The 24,964-nt window shown below is 43.5% G+C and overlaps 5 protein-coding genes across 5 annotated transcripts; 4 read left to right on the top strand and 1 right to left on the bottom strand.

Moving 5' to 3' along the window:
• Window positions 1-475: 475 nt before the first annotated feature.
• BCIN_09g04030 (hypothetical protein) lies at window positions 476-2,351 on the bottom strand. Its single transcript, XM_024695106.1, has one exon. The coding sequence runs from the start codon at window positions 1,673-1,675 to the stop codon at window positions 1,145-1,147; it is 531 nt and encodes a 176-aa protein (XP_024550899.1). The 5' UTR covers window positions 1,676-2,351; the 3' UTR covers window positions 476-1,144.
• Window positions 2,352-2,771: 420 nt separating this feature from the next.
• On the top strand, window positions 2,772-4,641 carry BCIN_09g04020 (hypothetical protein). Its single transcript, XM_001551493.2, has 4 exons — window positions 2,772-3,102; window positions 3,160-3,871; window positions 3,920-4,270; window positions 4,323-4,641. Exons 1-4 carry the CDS (start codon window positions 2,897-2,899, stop codon window positions 4,344-4,346), a joined length of 1,293 nt encoding a protein of 430 aa, XP_001551543.2. The 5' UTR covers window positions 2,772-2,896; the 3' UTR covers window positions 4,347-4,641.
• Window positions 4,642-11,377: 6,736 nt separating this feature from the next.
• On the top strand, window positions 11,378-12,002 carry BCIN_09g04010 (hypothetical protein). Its single transcript, XM_024695105.1, has one exon. It carries the CDS (start codon window positions 11,445-11,447, stop codon window positions 11,853-11,855), a length of 411 nt encoding a protein of 136 aa, XP_024550898.1. The 5' UTR covers window positions 11,378-11,444; the 3' UTR covers window positions 11,856-12,002.
• A 1,487-nt stretch (window positions 12,003-13,489) lies between these two features.
• On the top strand, window positions 13,490-15,831 carry BcmtfA. The gene is made up of 3 exons (XM_024695104.1): window positions 13,490-14,523; window positions 14,581-15,005; window positions 15,067-15,831. The coding sequence occupies exons 1-3, from the start codon at window positions 14,232-14,234 to the stop codon at window positions 15,379-15,381; spliced, it is 1,032 nt and encodes a 343-aa protein (XP_024550897.1). The 5' UTR covers window positions 13,490-14,231; the 3' UTR covers window positions 15,382-15,831.
• A 6,741-nt stretch (window positions 15,832-22,572) lies between these two features.
• On the top strand, window positions 22,573-24,945 carry Bcspp1. The gene is made up of 3 exons (XM_024695103.1): window positions 22,573-22,684; window positions 22,792-23,527; window positions 23,590-24,945. The coding sequence occupies exons 1-3, from the start codon at window positions 22,625-22,627 to the stop codon at window positions 24,702-24,704; spliced, it is 1,911 nt and encodes a 636-aa protein (XP_024550896.1). The 5' UTR covers window positions 22,573-22,624; the 3' UTR covers window positions 24,705-24,945.
• Window positions 24,946-24,964: the final 19 nt, after the last annotated feature.

Genomic DNA, 24,964 nt, shown 5'->3' with positions numbered 1-24,964 from the left:
ATAGAGAATGATTGTAATCATCAGCAATTCAAATTTTAGCAGGCAAGCTTTTGACTCCCTAAAATCCCACTTGAGCATATTTTATCGAATTTTGATCTCCGCCCTCAAACTACCTAATAAGTAATCAACCTATATGTTTATTTTCCCACCTTAAGCCGTTATGCAAAAGGACCTCCAAGAAAGGAGGCCAGAACGCACACTTCCAGCAAGTGGCTATTCTCATACGCACAGCAGTAATATACAACCGCGAAAGCGTCTTTGCTCTTCCCTCCTCCAGTTGAGATAGATGCAACAAATGGCCTTTGACTAGCCTCTTCATCATCTTCATCGCTATAGATCTTGGCGATTTGTAAATCTTCAAAACTTTTTGGTAAACGTAAAGACAAGTAAAGTAAGTATCCTTTAATTATTCAGCAAAGAACGCTTTGGATCCTTGATTGCATTGGCACATGATTAATGTGAGAGTTTGAGTGAGTGCTGCAGCAAGATTGCTATTTGTCGCGAGTACCGTAGTTAGATGAGGTCATCTCAAATGATCTGACATGGCTCGTTCATCTCATCGTAGCCCAGGATGATACTATCGTCACTAATAATCACGAAGAAACGCACAGAAATATACGTAAACGAGGATCTCAAAGGGGGTTCGATATGACGCTTAATGACCAGTTTTGCCAACCAAACAAAATTAATTGATTTATTCAATCAAAAGTAAAAATCTCCCCCAAAAATTACACATTTTCAAAATGATAAATTACACATTTTCAGAATGATAAATCAGTCGCTTGCTCCGCCCCAAACTCATAAAATAAACTCTCGAATATCTACATTCGAGATCTGATACTTCCCCAATATCGGAAAATGGGTATTGGCGCTATCCTCAAAGGAAATCATCTCAAAAAACCAAAAATTTCAAATCGAACGCCGGCCGCGAGGCTGTCCCTTCTCCAGCCGTGAGGCAAATATTTCTTCTCAGTGTGTCCGAGCCTGATTTCTCCACTGATTCCCGTTTTAGTCCATTCAAGAAAACACAACCGACCCCTTTCCCTTCACCTCCATTATATCATCAACCAGTCCAGTATATAATGATCCTAACACCGGGGTTTTGGTTCCGTCCTCCAACTCAAATATTGCATGCCTAACGGTTTCATCTTCGATGTCTTCTCGAACTGCCAGAGCTCTCATGATGATGCCTATGCCGATGTCTACTACCACTCGTATGCCCGCTAGCGCTTCTATCCACAGCTTGTTCCATTTCCTCAACTCGCTGTCGGTAACCCCTCACAATATCCCTGATATGACGTATGCGGTCGAAATCCAATTCCAGCTCATCAATTTGCCTGAGTATATCATGAAAGCGAGCGATTTCCGCATCCGCCATAGCAATCGCGTTCCCTGCATTATCGTATTGTTGCTGTGCAACAATAGCAGATTGCTCAGAAAGATAGTCGAGCCTCGCACTGATTTGTGATATGAGATTGTCAAAATGCCGCCCAAGAGCTGCGAGCGAAGTGGTGTCGAGTAGGAGGAGACCTTGTGACGAGGCTCGCGAGGCTGCGCGAGAAGAGCTGGAACCTGCAGTCACGGCAGCTTGTACTTGATGATGTCGGAGAAGAGCAATCTCATCAGCCGTTAGGTTGAGCTGAGTATCTGGGACAGATGGGGCAGGTGAGGCCATTGGTTCTAGACCTCTTGGTGATTCGATGAATTCTTGATGATGCCAAGCGATGTCAGAAGTCTACTAGATGATTTCGACACCCTCACAGAGAACTGTGAAGGTGCTGTAAACTTCATGGCAGTTGTGATTCAGGAAAGATCATTTTCCAGGAGTCCCTTCCCCCTTAGCTTGGTGATAGTATAGGTTCAAAGTTTGGTTCCGCGAAAGTTGAGCTTTGACGAGAGACAGTTGAACGAGGCAATACAAGATCCACAATCGGTTCTGGTATTTTGGATACCTTTCCTTTTATATATGAGCGAGTAGATCAGCTGAGAACGATACGTAGGCTCTTTCCATTGACTTGTTCCCTCCTCTGCAATATTTTGATTCAAGGTGATTTCCGCACGAGAGTATAAAGTATCGGTGGATTTCTGTTAGGAAGGTGGTTTAGTATTAAGGGATAATTCAAATTAAACAAATATAATTATACACGGGAAAGAATGAAAGTAATGGTGATGAGTGGTTGAGAATAGAAGTTCGACGATGGTCGTTGTGTGTGCGACCTTCCTCCCGCCAAATACGGATAATTGAAGTGGTCATTCGGTGCTAGGAAAGATTGAGCATGGTGGTGCATGCATAAAACTTTTGTGCATTTATGCCTGCAGTTATGCAAGTATCATATCACCCGCGTCCGATCAAGCTGAAGACTACCATCGCTCAACAACGTCAAAATTAACATCGACATCCACGTCAATGTCAATGTCAATGTCGCCGTTCATTGTCGATGGAAGACTTTGAGATCATACACTTCCATCCGCCGGATACGAGATCTATGGACGAAAGGAAAGGAAATGCACATCAGAATATTCAATGGCCTTGTTGACGCGCTATCTACAAATACCCCTTCGCGAGTGCGGCTCGATCTTCCGGTGCGGATACCCTCATGTAGTGCATGAGCAGTTATGCGATTGTGACTGACAGTACTTGATTGATCAGTCCCGAGTTGTGTTCTCGTTGTTGCACATCTTCAGAAAGTTTGCATAGGATGCAACCACTATACAGCCGCCTCGGGAAAATAAAATCCCATTTTCGCTCGCTGGACAATTACCCCGCAAACGATCGTGATTTTGACTTTGCCAATGTTGCTTCAATCCATCTGCAGTCTTATAAGTAACGGCCTCGTAGCAGTATGGTTTCCACGATTTTTTCTGTTGTGATTTTTGTAACTCGCGCGTTGTCAAAATGAAGTCTTCTATGATTTCAAGCATAATTTTGTCTCTTTCCTGCGTGGTGACTGCAACAATCTGGCAGAATGATCAAGTCCGCATCACAAATTATCCTGACACGAAGATAGACCTCAATAGCTCTGTCTTCGCTGATTACCCTCCCAGCGCGCCAGAACTCTCCTACAAAGGACGATGGGATAGTAAATATGTTTCTTGGTGGTCGTAAGTTATCCCTTCTGAATTACTTTCAGACGAAAAGAGAAGACTAAAAACCCTCAGAGCACCCGGTCTCAAATTTGGATTTACGGGAGAGAAAGTCGCTATTACATTTGGGCCTTTGACCTCGGACACTGTTTTAGTTGGATATCGAGTGAATGGTCAGGATTGGCAGCTCACAAACATCACTACAAATGCCACGCATTTACTGGTTAGTCCAGAATCACCTGCAATTGATGTCGGTTGGCCTATAAATCCATCGACGTTTGAGCTCAGAGTCACAAATTGGGCGTATGGTGTCCAGATCTCTGCCGTCCATTTGAGTAAGGGCGAACGTTTGATCAAAATTCCCAAGTCTTCGAGGACCATCGAATTCATTGGAGATTCTCTCTCTTCGGGTTATACAGCTACTCTAGAAGGGCTCTCGAGCTTTGCCTATGGTATGGGAGCCGGTCTTGGAAACACCGAGTATTCCATTACAGCATATCCAGGCGTTTGTCTGGTCGACCAATTGTGTTGGGGTAATACTAGAGGAATGTTTCACCAATGGTACTATACTTCTGATACTAGTCCTCGGGCTACTCAAATATGGGGAGATAAACCAGAACTTTGGGATTTTTCAAAGCAAGATGATGCAGATATTGTAGTGATTAACCTGGGGACTAATGACAGCAATGGGGCGATCAATGTTACTAGCTCTGAATACGTCGCTCAGTATACCTTACTGATTGAGGGTATTCACGCGGTCTGGCCGAATGCTCAAATAGTTTTGATGGTAAGTCCAAGTTTACAGGCTGCGCATGAACATTACTGATACGATTAGTCTCTCTGGGAGGGTTTCTTTGCCTATGGAAATTCTTACGCGCAAGCTCAAGGATTTGCCTCTGAAATATACAACATATATCAATATTTCAACTCCGAGAAATATCTATCCAATCCAGTACTATACAATCCGCGTACCAATTCCACTTATTCGTCCCATCAACGATCTGCCCCATTCGTATCTTATTTCAACACCACCGGCTTGATGCAACACAACGATATCAATCCAGCGTACCACCCAACTGACGTGGGGCACATCAAGGTCGCGAGCCATCTAATACAGTATGTGAGAATGAAGTTTGGCTGGGAGTTGTATGCAAATGGCCCAGAAATATTTCACGATACCCTTTACGTACGTTAGATTCCCATGATTGTTTTGAATACACCACTGACCTACTGTTTAGTGGAACGACATTCAAAGCTATTGAACATCCTGCAAATATCTACCTGGTGATCAGAAGTGGCAAGAGGCGTGAAGTCATGATAACCTTTAATCCTTCCGCCCGGCATGTTTGATCGACATTACATAGCCTCCTCGACGAACTCGCTATCTGAGATCCAGCACACCGTTGCATTTTTGTAGCTTTGATAGGTTGAAATTGTACCGCCTCCGCTTTCCCATGACTCCTCCCGTGAAGATTGATGATTCATGATTCTCATAGTTGTCTCGTGATATAAAGTTCTGGGCGTATCTCAATTGACATCATGTCTTGTTACCTTCCAGATCCCTTGGTTTAAGTTTAAACTCATTGATGCCCTTCTACCCCGTTCACAATTATGGCCCCCACCTACTTCAGAAAGTAAGGATTGAAATACACAAATCGAAACCCACACAACTTCATCTCAGCAAGAATAAGAAACGTTCAACATTTCTAAAGTTTCATCTCGTCTTAAGTAACACAACGTGTAACCCCCGCTAATTCTCCCTGCCGTACTTCCCCTGTCGCTTCTTAAACCTGAGATTTCAACTTTAAAAGTATGGCACAATTCTTATCCCACCTATTTCCCAATCTAAACTTGGAGCGTTTCATATTATTCCTCAACTTCTACATTGAGTTTGAGCCGAATTCGTTTCTGGGTATTGGTGTTCGAATACAGGACTTCTGCTTCGCGTTTGTACGAACTAGTTCTACATTGTGATGAGTTGAATGCTTGTTCGAAGGGAGTTGGTAGGTGCATGAACTGAACAAGATCGGCCGTTTATTCTGGGGAAGGGAACGATAATGCTCACGGAGGATTGAGTTATGACGTTCATTGAGTAACCATAAGATATTTATTTACTATGTGTGCCTCTAATTTTTGAGCTGCTGTAACAATCAATAAGGGTGCATTTGTTTTGATATTTGAATTCCTCATCATGCCCAAGTAAGTTACTTACAAATGAATCAAAACACTAAACTGAGTACTAGCTGAAAATCGGATTCGGAAGGTTGTGTTGCGAATATGCATGTTTGACGGCATGCTGAACGTCATGTGACATGTGTTGCACAACCCCCTTTTAGATGTTGTGATTGATATCAAAAAGCTTCGTGGCCAGCAATAGTGATGAATACACAGGTACTTTCTCTACCATCCCTGGATGAGGCAAAATGCGCCCTGGTCATTTTTCACAGAATAATCGCTTTGCATCTCTTTCGACGTATTCACGTAAGACCACGCGATAAAGCCTTCTCTATTCCACAATACCCCCCAAGCAATTAGCAAACGCCCTCTCCTTTCCTACTCCCTTTCCCCTGATCGACTCCTATCACACAGCATCTCCTATTCACAGCACCAACCAAACAAACCTCAGGCCCTCCCCGCCACATTTCTCATACGGGAACCACTCCGAAGCCTCTCGCGGAAAATCTCCATATTCTAACTCACCATCTCATAACCACATCATCCTCCTAATTACCTCATACATCACGCCAAGCAGGGCAGGATTTGTGTATTATTTTATATCGCATTTTCAGCAGTACGTTGCGTCGAGAAAATCTGGTACGGGGAACGACGCGCACGACGATCCGGGGAGCGTAAGCATGCGGTGTGATGTAAACGTGTATTCAGGGAGTTGGGAGTTTCCAGTAGGGATACAATCCCTTTGATTGCATCGCTTGAATGATTATCCATGAATTAAAGGATTGCTGTGAATGGAGTGGGCGAGTAGATTAGCTACCCTGAGCTATCGTAATCAAGACCAGGTATTGTGGAAGGGGCCTTGATTGTGTGAGTGAAGGGCGAAACGTGCGAACATGGTTTTATTTGAAATGATTATGCAGAGAGAAGGCGAAGGTGAAGTATTTCAAGGAACGAGGATTATGTATGCTTTCCCCCTGTTATTTGGAATTTACTTCGTGCGTGTGTGATATTTGGTTGTATAGTAACGTATGGAAGAATGTATAATGTATGTAAGATGTAGAAATCATATTTTTCATATTGCAGACGCAGGGCCGCGCGCTTCGAATTAATTCTAGATGTTCAGCCCTAACTATGTGTGTCCATAAATTTGTTCTTCAATTGACTCATTCAGCTATGTTCCAAGGCTGCTGTGAGACGGTCGATACAGGCTGGTGGAACCGTTTGTCAGTGCCAGTGCTTGTGCTTGTGCTTACATTTCCCCAGCGTGTTTTGTGGCACAAACCAAGAAGTCGACATTTAAGCTTGTTTCCTAGTCGAGATGGACATCACAGATCAATGTACCAAAACAGGCCAGACGAGCCATTTTCAGCCCCAAGCCCCGGACTTTTTGCTTGTTTACAGCCATTGGTGGTTCATCGGTGGGCTGCTAAAGAAGAAGAAAATTAGCAACAAAATAGTCGTCAACTATCGCCTTTTTGAAGACGCCACCAATATTCATCATCCCGCCCCAATCGAAAATGGCTTCGAAGAACATCAAAAGATATAGAAAGCCACAACGGTGCAACAGTCTAAAGTTTATGGGGAGGTATTGTCCGAGGCGGTTTCTGCCGAGTTTTGGGGAATCGACTGCCGCGTGATCACGACGGCAGAACGATACGAGTAAGGTGTAGTAAATGCAAGATCCGACCCATTTCTGGCACAGACGTACAGTCTTTTCAGGGAGAGGATACTTCTCAGTGAATATAGAGTACATTTAGCGGACAGGTGCTATATAGACTGGCTCCATAGATTCGGGTGTCTGCGGGTGACTTTGTAAAAATGGGATGATTTTTGGGCCTTCAATGGGCAGGCCATTCAGCTCGCTTGAAGGTGAAAGCTTTGCTATGACTGGAGCGCAAATGCACAGAGTAACGCGACGTATCTATTCTGTGCCTTTATCGCCAAATTGCTCCCCAATATGTTAACAGCAGTGGACTGGCTGGTTCTGGGAAGTTGATAAGCCTGGCGATGATATACACCGAAACAGAAAAGTCCGCAAAAAAAGTCACGAGGCTAAGTGCCGCTGACCCGATGAAGGTACTCAATCGGGGGTGGTTGAAATAGACTGGTCCCCCCTGCGACTATTTACGGAGTGCAGTGCTCACTTACCCTACTACCGGCGTTGTGGAACTTAAGTCTTTTATCTTACGTGCCAAAACGTGTTTCCAATATGTGTTCCATTTAGATTAGTGAGATTTGGCCTATTCCTGGGGACAATGTCGTTTAGAGCTCTAAGTAGACTCGCTCTGATGGATCCTGTAATAATAATCGTTGAACAAAACTGGGACTGTCAACGAAGCGAACGGGGGTTCTGAATTAAAACGTTGCTCCAAGGGTGAAAATGGAAACTATAACCCAATGATCGCTCCCACTATTTGATCAATTGGACCCAAACCAAGTATTTGCCATGGGTTGCTTCGCTTCAACCTTCATAAGATGTATCGGAGACGGCAAAAGTTGCGATGTTATCGATGTATCCGATCTTTACCCCGATCCAATCTATAAGATATCTCGAGGCTCTCATTGTGATCCACTCCTCCACTAAATCTCCGAATGTGAGTGACTCCACGAAAACAGCCTTGATTTGCAGTTGGAACACCGGTGACTGGAATAGCTGGAATAGCTGGGCTATCTTCACCTGTTCACAGAGAATAATGATTATCTAGCTTGAATCTCCACTCTCTAAAACTAAAGTTGAAAGAGAAAAAAGGAATGATTTGAAAAGCACAACTTTCGTGATTCAGATGAGTTTGAACTTCGAAGCGATTAAAACCCTGAAGTGATGTGTATATAAATCTGGTATTATAGGTAGCTGCAACAAGGTCCAGGGCCCTAACAGAAAACAAATAATGTGGTACCGCGCGCAAAATGTGAGGTAAGATATGCTTCACAGCACCTGGGCAGTGATGGTGATTTCGATGGTGTCGGCCTTGCATACCAAATAGGGAATATAATGACTTACTCGGCGGTTGCAGAATGAACCTAAAGCAGGCACTGCGTAATGTGACTTAACTTCCGGATTATGTTTCTTCCTCGTTTGTGTATTGAGTCAAGAGTAACCTAAAAAAACAAATAGACTTGGGAAAGCGAAACGTTTCGAGTTTTCGAGAATTCTTGTCGAAGAATTGAGTCGTAAAAGTTCTGATAATGGCTTGATCTGGTGGCATGTTCGTCGTAAATCGATCAAATCACAGGCACAATAGAAGTCCCTACGGAATCTTCCAGTCGGATATAAAAAGATGCTCCACGATTGGAATATTTCAAAGAGGCAGAGATACACCCATCTGCGAGTTGGCCAAGTGGATTGCAGACGATGAACAGGGCGTTGGAAGCAGGTTTCGACGGCTTGTGACGGATGATCGACCCCCGCCTGGTAAATGCTGCCTGTCCTCCGGAGTTGATCCTAGATGGACATCAAGATCCAATATATGCAAATAATATGCAGCCCGGATCTGTTGAGTGACCCCAATTCGCGCATTTCTTGGGAGCAGGAAAAAGTAAGGCAGTTGATAAAGATAAGACCTAGGATGAAAATTAGACTCTGTCAATCATAGTTTAGTCGCCAAAAGTTCTTGAGCGTGTGATGAAAAAGTTAGCATCGTGAAAGGATGCTTATGAGGCTTTTGAGAACATGCATTATATATTAATCAAGGGGCTAAAGGTGCACTGTGCAAACGCGTATCTTTGGGAAACCTTGCCTATTTTGGGTGCATGCAATCCTTACTCCAGAGGTCCTGACTCAGAGAAGCCAATGCTCCTGAATCGAACTGTTGAGAGTTGTCAGCTCAATAAACACTGCAGGTAGGCTTTTGCTTTTGTTGAAGATTGAACACTCGTCACATCTACATGTTTGGGGTAGCAGTACATAAGGCCATACATACGCCTACCTATATATGATTTTGGAAATGCTATAGGTGGGACGGTTCCCTGAAGTAGTTCGTTCTTTGCATATCACTACTGGATGAGGAACTGACCGGCTAAGAATCACGAACTGCAAAGTGTACGCGTTCATGAATAGTAGCTTTTGGCGACCGCGGGGCAAGCTTAATCCAAAGCCCCATGTGGTCATCAGCGGTAATCCTTGGCTGAAAAGGACCGACAAGCTGCCACTTTCCTGGGGCCCTTGATGAAGAGTATCACTGGGATGCGAAGATCACCCTGCAGGAGATAATTTTAACACCAATCACCATCAAATGAACGAACTCAATGCTCGATGACGATATGCCTTCGATCTATTCTTGTTGATGGCAAGTTATCACCGAACGTTCGTATCTATACTTAGGCTTGAGAACTCTTCGATGCCCGTCCTAGATCAAGTTGACAAGTGGAATGATTGAACTCTTGAATCCAGATGTTCAGATTATGAAACATGAAATATGAAAAGCATAAGTAGCTACAGGATGCCACTCAGGAGTCTGTGGTTGAAGCTCAAGTAGGCGAAAGCGTATGTACGTTTAGACCTGCATTCGTTTTCTTCGCACACATTCGTGTTGAATTGCTGCCCGTTTCTGTGTAAAACAAGGCGAAAATTGGTAAAGCCAGCATTGATTCAAAATTGACTGAATTTAATTAACATGCCAGGATGGCTGCTTGCAGAAATCATTTCCGAGGATTTTCATAGGCACGAGCCACGATGATATCCTTATCACCTCGCAGTTGCCTCGCATCTAAGCCGCGCCGCAGGGTAAGATATCCATTAGCTTTAACACTACCTGTAGAATAACTAACACATACCATATGCTCACTGTACACTCTACTGTACACAATACGACAAAGATGGCTGTTGGCTATTATGGCACGAGGAGACGGATAGTCACCTCTCCGTCATACTTTCCACATTCCAGCCCGTTCACGCTTGTCGTTCAAGAGACAACCTTTTATAAATTTTGCCTATTCTCATCGATGTAGAAGCGAGAACGCCTTCTCGGGAGATCATCTGCCGCATATCAAAAAGGGCTTATGAGTATCCGAAACATGGCAAATCCCTAGAGATACGGAGAATTGATCATGTTCTATGACTGTTTGACTGCAAGTAGGTAGTCAAATTAAACGCCAAACGTCCTTGAACTTACCGAGTTTCAAATGATAATTATCTATAGTATACGCGATCGTGCGAATTGATTGATCATATTGATCGTATTTCACTAGAATTCATTTTGTACTGGTATGACGGGCTACCGGTATGCTTCTATTTTCCAGCCTCCGCAGTTGCTAGACTACTCCAGGTTTCTTCTCCGGGAGGGGGTAATGAAGGGGCTTCGCGGCGTTATGGTCGCACTTTAGCGCAGCAGTGTTCTCTAGGCGAACATACAAACATAGGGAAGCAACAAATAAACAATGGCTGTTCTCTGCTTTCCAGTACCTTAATACGGCGTTCCTCAATAGTGTTGTGCTTGTGAAAATTGATGCACAGCGAAGAAGATGCTGTCACACTACAGCTGAGTAATTGGATATGGAAGAATCTTTAGAAGCTCTCCATGTGTTTTGTGTCTTGTCTCTAACGGTCCATACAGCTTGTCAGATACGAAGATACTTCCAATCTTCCACCGATGGTGTGTGTACTAAGATCTGCATTATCCGAAGCAAGAGCGATCATCACGGCGCTTTTCAGCTTTAGCTCCATCTCTACCCCTACTGGTCTACTGATAGAATAATGGGGAACAGGACAGATGATGGCAAGGCAGGGGTATTCGAATCGATTGAACCCAATATGCTGGCTGTGGATACAATCGAGCCTCGTGTTTGGGTAGTGTGCCTAGGGATGTAGCGCTGCTGGGTAAGAACTTAAAAGATTGGTAGGAATGGACTTTCGAGGGTATGAAGTAACGACTGGGTTAAATGTGGTGACGAAAAACAAGGTGTTACAGTGTGAGTGCGCACTGTACAGTGACACAGAATCTCGGTGAGTCGGCGTACAGTAGTGGAATGATATCCAGTGGAAGATTTTCGCGAAGCCCCTTCATCCTCTTACGATATTCGTACCACTCAGAAGTTTTGTTTTGTATCCAAAACCCAAGATAAAAGTATTCATACGGATTGCAATGCCTCTCGCTATATACTCATTATTTGTTGGCATAATGGTCAATTACATGAATCAATAAATCATTAAATTGACCCAATTTTTGAATCGCGGCCAAAAGATTAGGATGCTCAATGATCCTCATGAACCTAGATATGTACCTAGATTGATGAACCTAGACCATTCAGCCCAAGATATTCAGCTCCTTGAAACATACATTTATCTAATTCCCAATGAAGCTTCAAGACCGAAATTTGTTTATATTCATACGAAAGCACTTTTATGTCAATTAATATATTTTTCGATTTATTTGCTCGAAAAGGATCCCTACCTAAAAAGATTAAATCAAGATTGGAACCGTCAACACATCTCATTCTCGTCAAGCAAAATCCCGTATCCCTTGCGCCGGGATGATCATGATCTAACGGCACTACACATGTTAGATGCTAATACAGAAAGAAAAACATGGTCAACACGGGCCGTAGTAGTGGGAAAAGCGTGGGAAAAGTGTGGGCAAAGAGTGATTATCGTTCATTGACAGGAGCATTGAAGTCCCACAGAGGGTGGTAGAGAATCGAGACGGGCTTCAGACGGCACGGGTAACATTCTAGAATGTCTCCAAAATCATAAAATGATAGCTTAAGGCCTTTAAAATGAAATTAGAAAGTAACTTACCGATGGAACACGAACAACACATCACATTCAATTAATGAACAATCAATCAAATTGGTCTTGCCATTGAAAGATTTTATGGTCACCATATCATACTGCAACTGTGCTAAACTCTTCTCCGGTCCTACCAAAGCATACAATTTGTTTTTATGAATTAGAGCTTCAAATTTGGACGCCTCTTATCTACATTCAACATGTTTTTCAAGAAGGAATTATTATAATATGACCTGCAACGTCTAAAGTGATAGTGACGATCACTCTCTCGGCGGATAAAGAAACAACGTTCCCCATTACTGATAGACATTCATCACAGGGATGAAACGCTATTCGTAAGCCGGGAAGCCATCCATGGCCAGAATATCCTCGAGAATATCATCAGCATTGCAGGAACTGTACAGTGGGATGGTAACCCCCAGAATTCCGTAACATTAAGATCATTCCTCTACCGGCACTTCGTCAAGTCGTGTAACAAAAGATAATCTCACTGCGCTGGCCACAACATTATATTTCTTCAAGCCTCGACAGGCAACTTCGCTGTTTAGAGGGTTTTGACGATATCATGGATATTCAATCAAATGTTAGACTCGTCTCCATTCAAATGAGCGGAGGGGAAACCCTGTATCATATCATCATCCCAACCTTTATCACGGACCCCTCCATCCTCCAAGCGAGCACCGGCAGAGACAAGCAGTGGGCGATCGCTGGAACAAATGTAAGGGTGCTAGAGAGCAAGGGGAATACTCTGAAAGCCGCTTTTCCAGAACTCGTCCAATTTACTCCAAACTGACTTGCATCTTGAGTGGTTAGTTGCAACGCCTATTCGTCCCAAGAAAGACGGGTTGTGTCAAAGTATCAACAGTGCACCAGCGGCGGTTCACTTGATCCTTCAACTGTAGCAAACTCCGCGAACAGACTCTTTTGAGTTATAAGTGGCATAATTTCCATATGTCATGATTGTGCCTTCCGATGACTTGGGGAACTTCGAGAGTTTGTTGATGGAGATTGCAAAGTTTGAAAGCTAGCATGCATATACAACTATACCTGCATAACCTAAGGAAATACAAAACACGAAATTGATCCATTGCCCGAGTTATTGCCACGGTAGTTGCCAGAAAAAACCATACTGTACTATGCTATATCACAGAGGGTAGGCACTGTACACATTTACAAACAAATCTGCACATCAATACTCAGGTAGGCCTTAGGTGTCTTGAGGGTGCGTTGTAGCCAGAGCTGTCAGAACTTTGAAGGCTCAAATCATACCCTGGAACTCCACTATAATTCATCGTCAACCCTTCTAATGTTAATTTTTCAAGGCTTAGAAATCTCCAATTTCCAACAGAGCATTGCTATGCTAATTTGCCGATAGAGCACTGAAAGTAGGGTTCATACTAGTAGATCCCAACTTGGAATCACCGTTTGCGCGTCACCTCGTCTCATATCTTTTTCTTAGCAAGTTGCCAAAAAAACCTAATCCCAAACATGTTGAAGTGACAGGCAGGGTCACCCTTCAAAACCTGAAAAATTATGTCGAAAGAAGGATCCACGACATCTAAATTGGGTTATGCTCCGAGGCATGCCTGTCTGCATTAAACAAGCATCTTTACCCTAGCCAATCCCCTCCAATCCCCTCCACTTGCGGGTGCATAACGAAAGTAACGGTCATTGCAGGCATGAGACCCCCTGGACCCACCCTGGACAATCCTGAAAATTCATCCACTGCAGTGCCTGCACGTCCACATCGAGCACGCAGTACCGGTCGAGCAATACCAAAAGGCGGCGAAATCCCGTAGACCAATATGAAGCCAGACTGTCGTCCGGATCATCCCATCCATCGAGTATTATTATTTGTGCCAAGTTTGGGGCATCTGAAGTCACAGTCCCGGAAGGTAGACCCACACCCAATTTGTGACAGCAAGTGTTACTCTGGTATCCTACCAGGATCTCTTTGGTGGATTCGCGCTGATCGCCCACACCCATTGCCCTCGGGAGATCTGATATTAAATATCTATCGATCCCTCTCGTCCTTCAAAAGCCGTGTATTCGCAGGCGTATCTTGAAAGGCATAGGTTCAATCACTTCATATATACCACCGGCCCAGTGAAACATACGAAAGTCATCAAAGTAATCATCTAATTAACTTACATCGATCTCTCGCATTCACCTACTCACCAACTTCTTTTCGAACTTTGCAACATCCGGCGTTAGACATCTTCGATCTTGATCCGCTTCATATAGGGTTATGAATCTCTCTAGTCTTGTCCACGAGCGAAGAAATCATCAACAACAACATTTTTCTCACTATAATAACACACCAGAAGCAATGGCCTCATCGTTGGTTTCAAACCCTTATACAGTCCATCCTATGGCTCAACACTCTTCCTACACATACGTTAACGCACCTCAACCACCACCCTCACCACCCGTAGACGAAACTTCAAAGTGTTCCCTACCATCTATTTCAAGTCTGTTGGGTTTGGCCGATGGATCGAGTCCAACAGAGCAGGCTCAGCAACAGTCATCGCCACAACAAGGTCAGTGCTTTCAGATCTTCTCCTGTGTTTCAAATAATTGATTTTGTCCCTCAGCAGCTTTCAAGGAAGATTATAGACCAGAGTCTGGACATCAGTACGGTCCTTCCTCATCAATGAGCTCTCGAGGTGCTCTTCCACCTACACCCCCAATGCAATCTGACGGTGGATTCGACGGCAGACAATCGCCGTCTCAAGCATCTACTTCATCATATTCAGTAGTTTCTGCGCCAAATTATTACTTTAATCCTTCTCAAGTCTCGGCCATCAACAATATGGAGCCTCATGCACAACGCCAGCCAGTCCAAACTGTTACTCGAAGAGTTTCAATGCCAGTGTCTTCAATGCAATATGGCCATTCTCCGTTCAACGGATCCTACACTATGTCTCCTGGCGCCCAGTCTTTGAGCTCTTACTATCCAAGCCCGATACAAACACAATCTCCCCAAGTTTCTTCACTATACTATCAAAGACCACTTCCACAGGTATGTTTCTTTTTTCATTATAATTGAGATGTGAAAAATAGTGTAGCTAACTCCTCTGCAGCAATTTCCTCCGCCAATGATGCCAGTGTCTGTGACTCTGACTCCATCATCCGGTGCTAATCCATGGCAACATCATCACTATATCTCTCCTTCCTCAGCAGCCTCATTTCCTCAGTCACAAGATAGATACATCTGTCAGACTTGTAACAAAGCTTTTTCGAGACCATCGAGTCTCCGAATCCACAGCCACTCACATACCGGCGAGAAACCCTTCAAGTGTCCACATCAAAACTGTGGGAAAGCCTTCAGCGTTAGGAGCAACATGAAGAGACACGAGCGAGGTTGTCACAGTTTTGAAAGCGCTTCAATGGTCTGAGTGCTATCTAAAGGGATCGAGCGGCGATTGCAGATGATTCTTTCTTTCATTTGTCTATAATGTATAACTAACTGGGTATTGTGTGGGATGGCTTTCCTTAATCACGATACCCGCCCTTTTGGTCTATGTTTCTTATTATTGGAGGATTTGTATCTTTATGAAAGGCGTTTAGAAATACTGGAGGCTGGATAATATCTGCGGTCCGCATTTACATGGGCGTTAATGGCTATTAGTTCCTCTGAGGTTACGAGAGAACGGGTTTCAATGTAGAGACAAGGTTGAGACGAAGAGACCGCAAGGTCTCAAGAGTGCTCTGGAAAAAGAAAGGAATAGGATGGCGGAGAATATCATAAAGAGATGATTGCAAATACATCAACGTTCTCTAGAGAGTAGATAGATGATAGTGTAAAAGTAATGGAATCAATTCAAAAGCATTACCCGAAAAGAACAAATAAACATCTCTCTTTTATCTTGAACATCCAGTGTTATCCAGACTTTCACGTTTAGTCGAATGTTTGTTCATTCGGGTCCGGTATGATTTCAAAATTGAAGTCTGCCGCTTCTACTTTGTCTGTCATGGAAAATTTTACAGACTGCCATTACCTCGCGTCTTGATCTCCGGATCTACAAATCTGTTTTAACCATAGCTACATTACAAGACTTTCAAAATTCAACTTTCTACAGGATAATATCATACATCCTATACGCAACGTCTGGCGTTCAAGTCTATCGCAGCTTTCTCCAAAGGAGCTTCCATCAGATCCACTGCCCATCCTCTCTACATGAGAAAAAAAATCAAATAATAAAAAGAAAAAGGAGCACTACTCTCCACTTTCTCTCCACTCTTTCCACCTTTGCAAAAAACGTTAGAACTTACTATGTTATTTGACCTAGACTTCTATCCACAGTAGACCTCAATGACCCAAAGTGCAAGAAGATCCGATCTACTGCATCCTAGGACCGTCCACCCACTATCAACGGTGGCTATGGCCATCACTGGCAATCGACTTGCGCCGTTGCGGAAATCATTTACCCACTTCTCAGTGATTTTCTTGCCACGGTGCCTGCTTCTCCCTTTCTATTTCTAACTAACAACTATAATGGTGATGTATGATGTTAGAGAAACATTTCTAGTAAAGTTATACACTGTCCGAATGTCAGACTGGTCATTGTGCATTAAGAGCCGTTGCATCTTCGAGTTATCTGCGACCGGGGACTTCGCGGGAAGAGTAAGTTAACACTAATAATAATGAAAGATACGTACTCTAGACGATGATCTACGATTTAGAGGATTTCTGCTTCAAAGATTGACATTAGTCCTTGGCCGTACATGTCAAAGTTCAATAGTGCGTTAAAAGAGTTTCGGCGCATGTGAGGGGAACCTGGGAAGCAAATCAAGTTCTAACTTTGGTCACTTGAGTGAACAGCCGAGCTACAAGCCTGACTTGGATATTAACTCTATTTTACAGTGTGTGTGATTAACAACTTGGGAGTGACGAAATCTAAACCCCGAACAGTGCATATAAGGATTTGCCAATAGCAGATACTTACCTGTGGGCTTGAAAATTCCAGATCAGGAGCTTAGCGTAGCATTTGCTCCAGTTTGCGTATTCGCTCCACAATGCAGGAAGTATACAGGCGAGGGTATACAACAGAGTATTTTCAAAATTCAGAAATTCCCGCCGTTTCCGGGGACTCAATACCACTTACTCGCGAGTCGTCTCAAAAGCTTTACCACAAGGAAAAAGACTTACACCAACAAGGGCTGTCCCTCCCGTCCCAAGGTCCTCAGACGCTACAAACACACTACAGCGAGATGCCAAACCGTCACACACAACTAAACTTCATCACCAACGGCCTGAATCCACTGCCAACCCTCTCAATTCAAGGAACTCCCCGCGATCCACTTTCGCATTACACTTTGATTTACTTTTAACTCCTATCCTCCTGATCCCTTGCCACAAGCCCTGTATACCTGTCGGGGTTTTACTACTGAAGAGTCAGGACAAGCGTGTGCCATTGCAAATCCTATCCCTCAGACACATCGCTTCGAGCCATAGACAAGCTAACCTTCGCGAACTGTCCCCACTGAGGTCGTGTCAAGGTCATGTCAAGGTCGTGTCAAGCCATGCTGCTTATCCACACATTGGCACTGATAATCGACGTTTAAGATTCTCCATCGACACCCCGTAATCTTCATCTCTGGTCTCATACCCAAATACAGGAACCGTGTCTCTGCATCGGCAATAATAGCTCTCAGATATAGCCCAATTCATGATTCATTCCCGGTTCCAGCATGATCCAAATCTCTTTGCCCCAGAAGAGGAATGCATTGGAACTTTCTTCAATATTGACATCCATCGGAGATTTGACAGGCCACGCAACATATTTATTGATTCCATCTTCTGTACTCTAGAAGATGTTTAATCCTTCGATAATGCCAATTGCTGTTGATAAATCGTATAAAATGCTTAATATATTGAGACCTAGGTACTTTAGACGTTATTGGAAAGGTACTATAGGTGGGGATATAAGGGGTCAAACCACCCGCCAAGCACATTGACACTCATCTAAGCCCTACAACGTGTCTGAATTGATCAATACACGCACGGAGTACATGCCCAAACTTTATTGTTGTATTCCTCTTTGATGATATCAAATATCAACATAGATTAAAAGTCCAGGAAGTAGTTCCCAAAACAATTCGACGTGTTTGCAAGCATTGCGGGAGAAGAACGGAAACACTAATTTCACCACGTGGAATTTTTTAATGGGTGAGGGATAAGCTTCGGGGATTAGATTTATTTTCTTCTTGGAATAATGTGTCGATATTAATTGATGTTCAGGTACTGCTGAATGGAGCATTAAGATGGATCTTATTCATTAATACGTAGTATCGACTTGTACTTGCGGAAATTTGTTTATGGTATATTGGGGAGAATTAAGATACTAACTAGCATCTCGCTTTAGTGACGGCAACTACCTCTGCAAATATTTTTAACGTGAATCCGGTCACCGCTATTAGAACCCACCACACTACTGGTATCTAACGGACGTTTACCTGTCGTACTGGCGATATATGTTTCAGAACCCGCACAGAGGTCTAAGATCTGCCAGCACCGCTGGGCACTGACTCGCCAACAAGCGTGCTGCACGCAAAACGGTGAAGAATTATGAATCGATGGACATGGGACAAAAGAGGAGAGCCCGGTATACTACCCATTTCCTAAACTCCGTAGATACTCAACCCTGGTTTTTGCGGGTAAAATTAAGTTCGCAATCGATCTGGGTCCTGGCTCCATTTTTCATCCCATGCTCCCATCATGCACTGGCAATAATCCGGGATACCTCGTCGCTACCTATAATTCACATATGCTATCAAATAATAAATCGCAAAAAGCAAAAGATGTCGGGTCAATCGTGGCCCATTAACATCCCGAGATACCACAATTTCCCCGACACTTTAACTCACCCGAATACTTCCTCCAATGTGCCCAAACAAAACCATAGCAATATACATCATACCACCCCCCCCACGAGCACCCTCGAATCCCGCCTAATACCCCAAGATTCCACTCCTTCAGATGCAACACAACGTACTAGTATGATAAACGAGTTTCTAAGTCTAGATATTATCCGTGAATCATCGTACGATGTTTTGACATGTCCTGGGTACTGAAATCTACCCAAGCTTCTTTTTCCAGACCTATCTCCCCCAGCCACATTATTCCCAAATGACGAGTGAAATGCCCCAGAGGATGTGCATTTGTCGAAGGAGATCGCGGTAGCCTTTACCGAGATGAGACGATGTGCTTTTTGGGAAAAATGTCTCGGATTCCCTGGTTGGTGAATACGGTATGCTTAATGGAGGACATAAGCATGTACTAGGAAGGTACCTCCGGAAGTTTTCTGGAAAATTGTTTTCTTGGGCTTTATGATTGCCCGATAATTGGAGATGATGTGGGAATGAATGGGCATTGAGATCGAATCAGAACTCTATGTAAATGTTGACCAGGGTATACGTCATATTTTTGCAATTTTGTGAATTTCAATGCTTCCTCTTCGAGAATCTTCCTACTTTCTGAATCATTCTGATACCACGGAGCCACCCATGTTGACATTTATGTGATGAAGCAAAATACCTTGTCCATGGTGGCGGACAGCTCAGAAAGTCGGCTCACTAGGTGATTGCCATGTAAGTAAGATCTTGTTAGGCGATCTTGATGTGATGACTCCCTTCAATCTTGCTGCGAAACAGAGTAGTCACATTTAACAATCAATTAATTCACTTCGACATTATTTAAATTGCTAGAATAGTACTATACCGTCTATAGGTATCAAAAGGTTATATTCACAATCTTATCCCGTCACTAGGAGAAAAGATTCTGCCGAGGTTTACCATCGTGTGTTTTGTCATCGAGTAGTAATACGACAAGAAAATCTTGGCTCTTCGGGCGACGGAAAGTATTTACGTCAACGAATCAAAAATACATGATAGCAAATGATACCAATTGATATCGGATATAGAAGAATATCGGATATAGACGGCTTCATATAGTTGATCAAATCTGTTGGGAGCCACAGGAAGTAATTTTTGAGATTCGCTACTTATGATCATGAAATCGACGCAGGTACCCCTAGCTTCATACATAACATGTCTAGGATGTCAAAGCAGCAGTACTTCAAAAATTTATTGCTTGATTCACTGATGGAGTATTTAAAAGGTTGGCAACGAGCAAATCTGGTACAGTGCTCAAGGTCCATTGCGGTTTTTGACTGAGTGTACTTTATGAAGCTGTAAGATCCAAATTCAAACACAAGCCAGAACGCTTATTTAGTGAACCGATTTTTGACGAGTTCTGTTCTAAGCTGCATGATTTCATTCAGTGGGGTCGAAAATATAAAAGGAGCAAGTGACAGTCAATCCAGACCAAAGATGACGCGAGATGTGTTCAGCGTTGAAGATGACCACGATGACCTGCAATGGAACAAACGTGTTAAGCACGGCAGTCGCTCAAAGTGTAAAACTACATAAGCATTATGCTGAGCATTATTCACAACAACTGATACAACGACTAGGGTCATAAGAGGGAAGACTAAAAGTAACTAGATAAGAAAGAAATTCGGTATAGGTCATCTGCTCCCTAGAAATAAAATATTCCGGAGAGGGGTGACAATGTAAATTGAAACGGCGCAATCGACATTGCACTATATCAAGCTTTGTTAGTTAAGCTCATGAGTATGCCCGAGGATAAAGTGCGCGTCTCTGAGAATTCTAGATTCAAGCTGTCAATCTTGACGCTTCAGAATAAGACCTGTTCGAGATACACTACAAAGGGCCAGCCTTTCCTGTATCAGATATATGCAAGCGTGCTGTGTGGAACTGGTAATTAAACTCTCTCTCGTTCTTCTTTCTCAATGCAGACACGCTCCAACTCCTTGATCGAGCGAAGAGACTCTTTCCCTTTCTAGATCTTCAAACCATCTTTCCCCTCTCGTCCCCAACATTCCCTTCATATTGATTTAATGGCCCCTCTATCTCCATTACGGATCGGCGTGAGTATTGGGATCTGCAGACCACAAATCACGGCTTGAGTTTAAAATGTTTCCGGAGCATGCAGATAATTTACACGTATGCTGATGCAGGTGGGCGTTTGATGTTGACGATGAAATGTTACCAGTACCTACGTGTTTCGTGCATAGATTTTCCCCGGTAAATAGTCGTGATCTTAACAACCCAAGCAGCCTTCTTTTGGACTCTCAATTACAATTCTGAGAGTGATAATTTGGTCGAAGAAAGGGTTACTAAATGACATGCTTGAGTTGGATCTCTCTGGGCTCATCTCTTCTGGCCTTTGTATATCCTAGTCAAACCGATTCTCCCAGAATGTGCAGGACGAGCTGCCTAGGAGATATTATAATCGCATTTCTGTAGTGGAGACTGTAGCGACTGAAAGGGTGTCTGCAAGTGAAAGTTAAAGTGGGTAGCAGCGTGTCATCACCATTTTCATGATCTGTAGGAGGATAGTCATGGTGGCACATACATTTTGCGGTTCCCACATCTATACCTACACGAGAAACAGCATTCACAGTCACCGCCTGTTCACTTGCCAGTTATTAACTCTACTATCCGCTCAAAAAGACACTCAACTCACTCGTTTAATTAATGAACATGTGCTGTCATGTAACAGCAATACTATGCATCAACAACTTTTCGAGGCTACATCCTGTGATAAACATCTCAACCCAACAACAAAAGATGGTTCTATTTCGGGGTACTAGCAAGCCCACACCTCCAACGAACTGTTGTAGATGCCGATATTTCTTAAACTTTGATGCTTGAAAAGGACCCACTCTGGTCCAAAACAAGACGATTTTGAACGAAGCGGAAAAAATTGTGATAGGACATTGACTCGTTTTTTAGACAGTAACAATTCTCATATGTGAAATGATGGCTTTCCATAGACAAAACTACAGAAGTGAGTATGGCTAACTCTCGTGTTTGGACTTTGAACAACTATTCCGACAGCAGGCTTAGAGCTCCAATTTTGAACTAGGTAAAGATGATGGTCTATATTGTTTGTAAAAAGAAATGGTCCAGGCATATGTATACTGAGAACAACAGGCAATGAGATTGATATCTTGGAACCAAGAAGCAGTCTGGTTCTGGGGCTGACTCTGGCTCTGGAGATGAAGGGTATAGCTGAGAACTTTCTGTCAATTAGCCTTCGTACCAGAATTTACCATCCCTCTCCCCAATAAGAAGAAGAAGCTGAGAAGCATACCACGGAGCTTTCAACCTGAGAGAATCTGCAATTATCTGTCAGTTCGGGAACTCAGAGGTCAACGTGATAGAAATGATCCGAAGGAGTATCTGATCATGGCTTGCTCATGTGTCCACTCTCCTTATAGGGTTTAAATAACATGATGTAGTATACCAGTTTGTCTCGATTATAGTCCTGTAGGCATCTGAAAAGTACCATATATGCCACAATCCCGTGTGATCTAAGAGGAGATGAAGTTTGGGGTTTGCTGTTGAGTATCTCACTACGTACAGGAAAAGGCATCTAGATCCCATGTGATATCATAGACAAGGCTGATGAAGCCCCATGAAAGATGGTCCGAGCTTTATCAGCCTCGAATCGCATTTTATCTTACCGATTGTTCCAATACTACTTGAATTATCAGTTTGAAGTCGAATTTGTTGATTGTAGACCGGAAAAGACATCAAAGACAGATAATTATGGATTCAATGGATATTGATTCTCGTGTCGAGACGCCTCAGGCTGTTGGTGAAGTCGAGGTAAGCCATTATTTTCTTTAAACCAAGCTCTTCTGGTAGAGCCTTGCGCGGTGTTGACCTTCAAGATTTGTGCCAAATGTTCTTGCTTGAATTGACATATTTTACAGTCAATGGATACCGAAACTTCAAACAAGGTTGCAGTTGAGGAAATAGTTGAAGCCCCAAATGAGGCTTCTGTTGTTGAAAATTTTGTTGATGAACAAACAGAGGAGCAGACAGAAGAGCAGGCAACTGCTCCAGAACCCCCAAAACCCAAACTTTCTGCTACCAAATCCAAAATATCAAACAACGCTCCTGGTTACAGATACAAATATCCTGAGGCGAAGCCGACACCTCCCGGTGTAGATGATGATAGATGGAATAAGATCTACGTTGCCGCAGATTCTCGATTTTACAACAGAGCCAAAAAGAATGCGTCTGAATCCAGAAAGATTAGGCTGACTGGTGAGACTTATCAATTGGCACTCAGAATCTTAAAGGAAAGAGATGAGAAGGAAGCGGAGGCCGCGGCAGATCTGGCTGCTGGCATCGCACCTCCTCCTAAAAGAACGCCAAAGCCCAAGCCACCACCCCGAATTCCAAAAGCTCCATCTACGAGCTCAAGGGACGGTACACCAAGCTTCAATGATAGAATACCATTAAGTATCTCCGAACAGATCAAGAGTGAAGGTCGTGCTCGAAAAGCACTGCCATCCTCCAGTCAAGGGTCTCCCGGGCCATCTGCTCCTAAGCATAGCAGTCCTGTACCATCCCAGATAAAGTCGGAGAAGGGACCGATGCTAAAGAAGAAGAGCAGTGTCGCTCCTTTCAAAAAAACTCAACCCAAATCAGCCAAGCCCGAAGGTACAATTCCCACCAGCGCAAATATAAACATGTCACTTGTACATACTAATACATTTGCACAGGCCCTACAGATGCTAGATCGCAACGTAATAGCGCCACTCCCGGTGGAAGAAGTGGCCCGTCTGATGATGATGGCAGCAATGATGGTGGTGAATACTGTATATGTCGCGGTCCTGATGATCACCGCATGATGATCTTTTGTGATGGAGGTTGCCAAGACTGGTATCATTGCTCATGTATCGATGTTGATGTCGAGGACGCGAAAAATCTGCTTGATCGATTCATTTGTCCAAATTGCAGCTCCGAAACTGAATTTACTACATGGAAGCGAATTTGCAGATATCATAACGTTGATGGATGTAGGAAGGCAGCTCGTGTTATGGACGAGCCACCTAGCAAGTATTGCAGTGATGAGCACGCAACTGCTTTTTGGGAATTTGTTGCCGCAAAGTTGCGCTCCAATCAAAAACGTACTATAGGTGGTGCATTGAATGAGGAAGAATTTGGAGCGTTGTTGACTTCATGTAAGACAGCAGCCGATTTCCATGCCCTTGGTTCAAGGCCGAAGTTGCCAGTACCTGAAGGACACGACCCAAGTCAACCACTAGGCCTCAACTATCTACTTCCCGAAGAAGAATCTACCATAAACAAGATTAAGGCTGGACGCACCGTCATTGAACAGCGCATTGAAGGTTTCAAGATGGCGCAAAAACTTTTGATCATGATGAACCGTCGGGCTAAGATCGCACAAGAACATCCAGATGTTGAGGCCAAGGAAATTTGCGGGTACGATAATCGTCTCGCTCTAAATGAATATGAGTTTGGTGCTTGGTGTGCAAGCGAAGAGGGCAAAAGCTATCTCGCCACTGGTATTCTTGGTCCTCGTACTGAGGAAACAAAGCATCTTGGTGAAACTACTCCACATCCTGGTCAGGTCATTCCGGATATGGGAGATATACCTGACGAACTAAAGAATCTGTGTATCAAGCCCCTCAAGAAATGCAAACACTATGGCTGGCGTGGTAACCATGCAGAGCAATATGCCTATTCCACAAAGACTTTGACCGAGGAACTCGCCAAGTTGAGTAAACAAGAGGCATCTATTATTGAGGATGCAGAAACAAGAGAAGCTACTAAGGATTACAATGCTGAGAACACAGTGGAGCAGCTTTTCTAAAAACTTCGGTTGCAATTGTTTTGTTACTGTATTGTGCTTCGACTCGTGGCTTCTCTCCAGGCGTATGGAATGGATATCGATTTCAAGGAGTTTTAACATATTTGCATTAAAGGGAGAAATAGGAAATGTTAAAACACGTACTGGCTGGGCGTTTGAAGGCTTTGGACTTCGGACATAACGGTACATATACCCAGGCGGAGTTTACGTACAATTTTGAATTAATTCAATACACTCAACATCAAAGTGGTAAATATGTTTAT

This window comes from Botrytis cinerea, chromosome 9, assembly GCF_000143535.2.
Source record: "Botrytis cinerea B05.10 chromosome 9, complete sequence".
Classification (NCBI taxonomy): domain Eukaryota; kingdom Fungi; phylum Ascomycota; class Leotiomycetes; order Helotiales; family Sclerotiniaceae; genus Botrytis; species Botrytis cinerea.
This window is presented reverse-complemented; position numbering and strand designations above follow the sequence as displayed.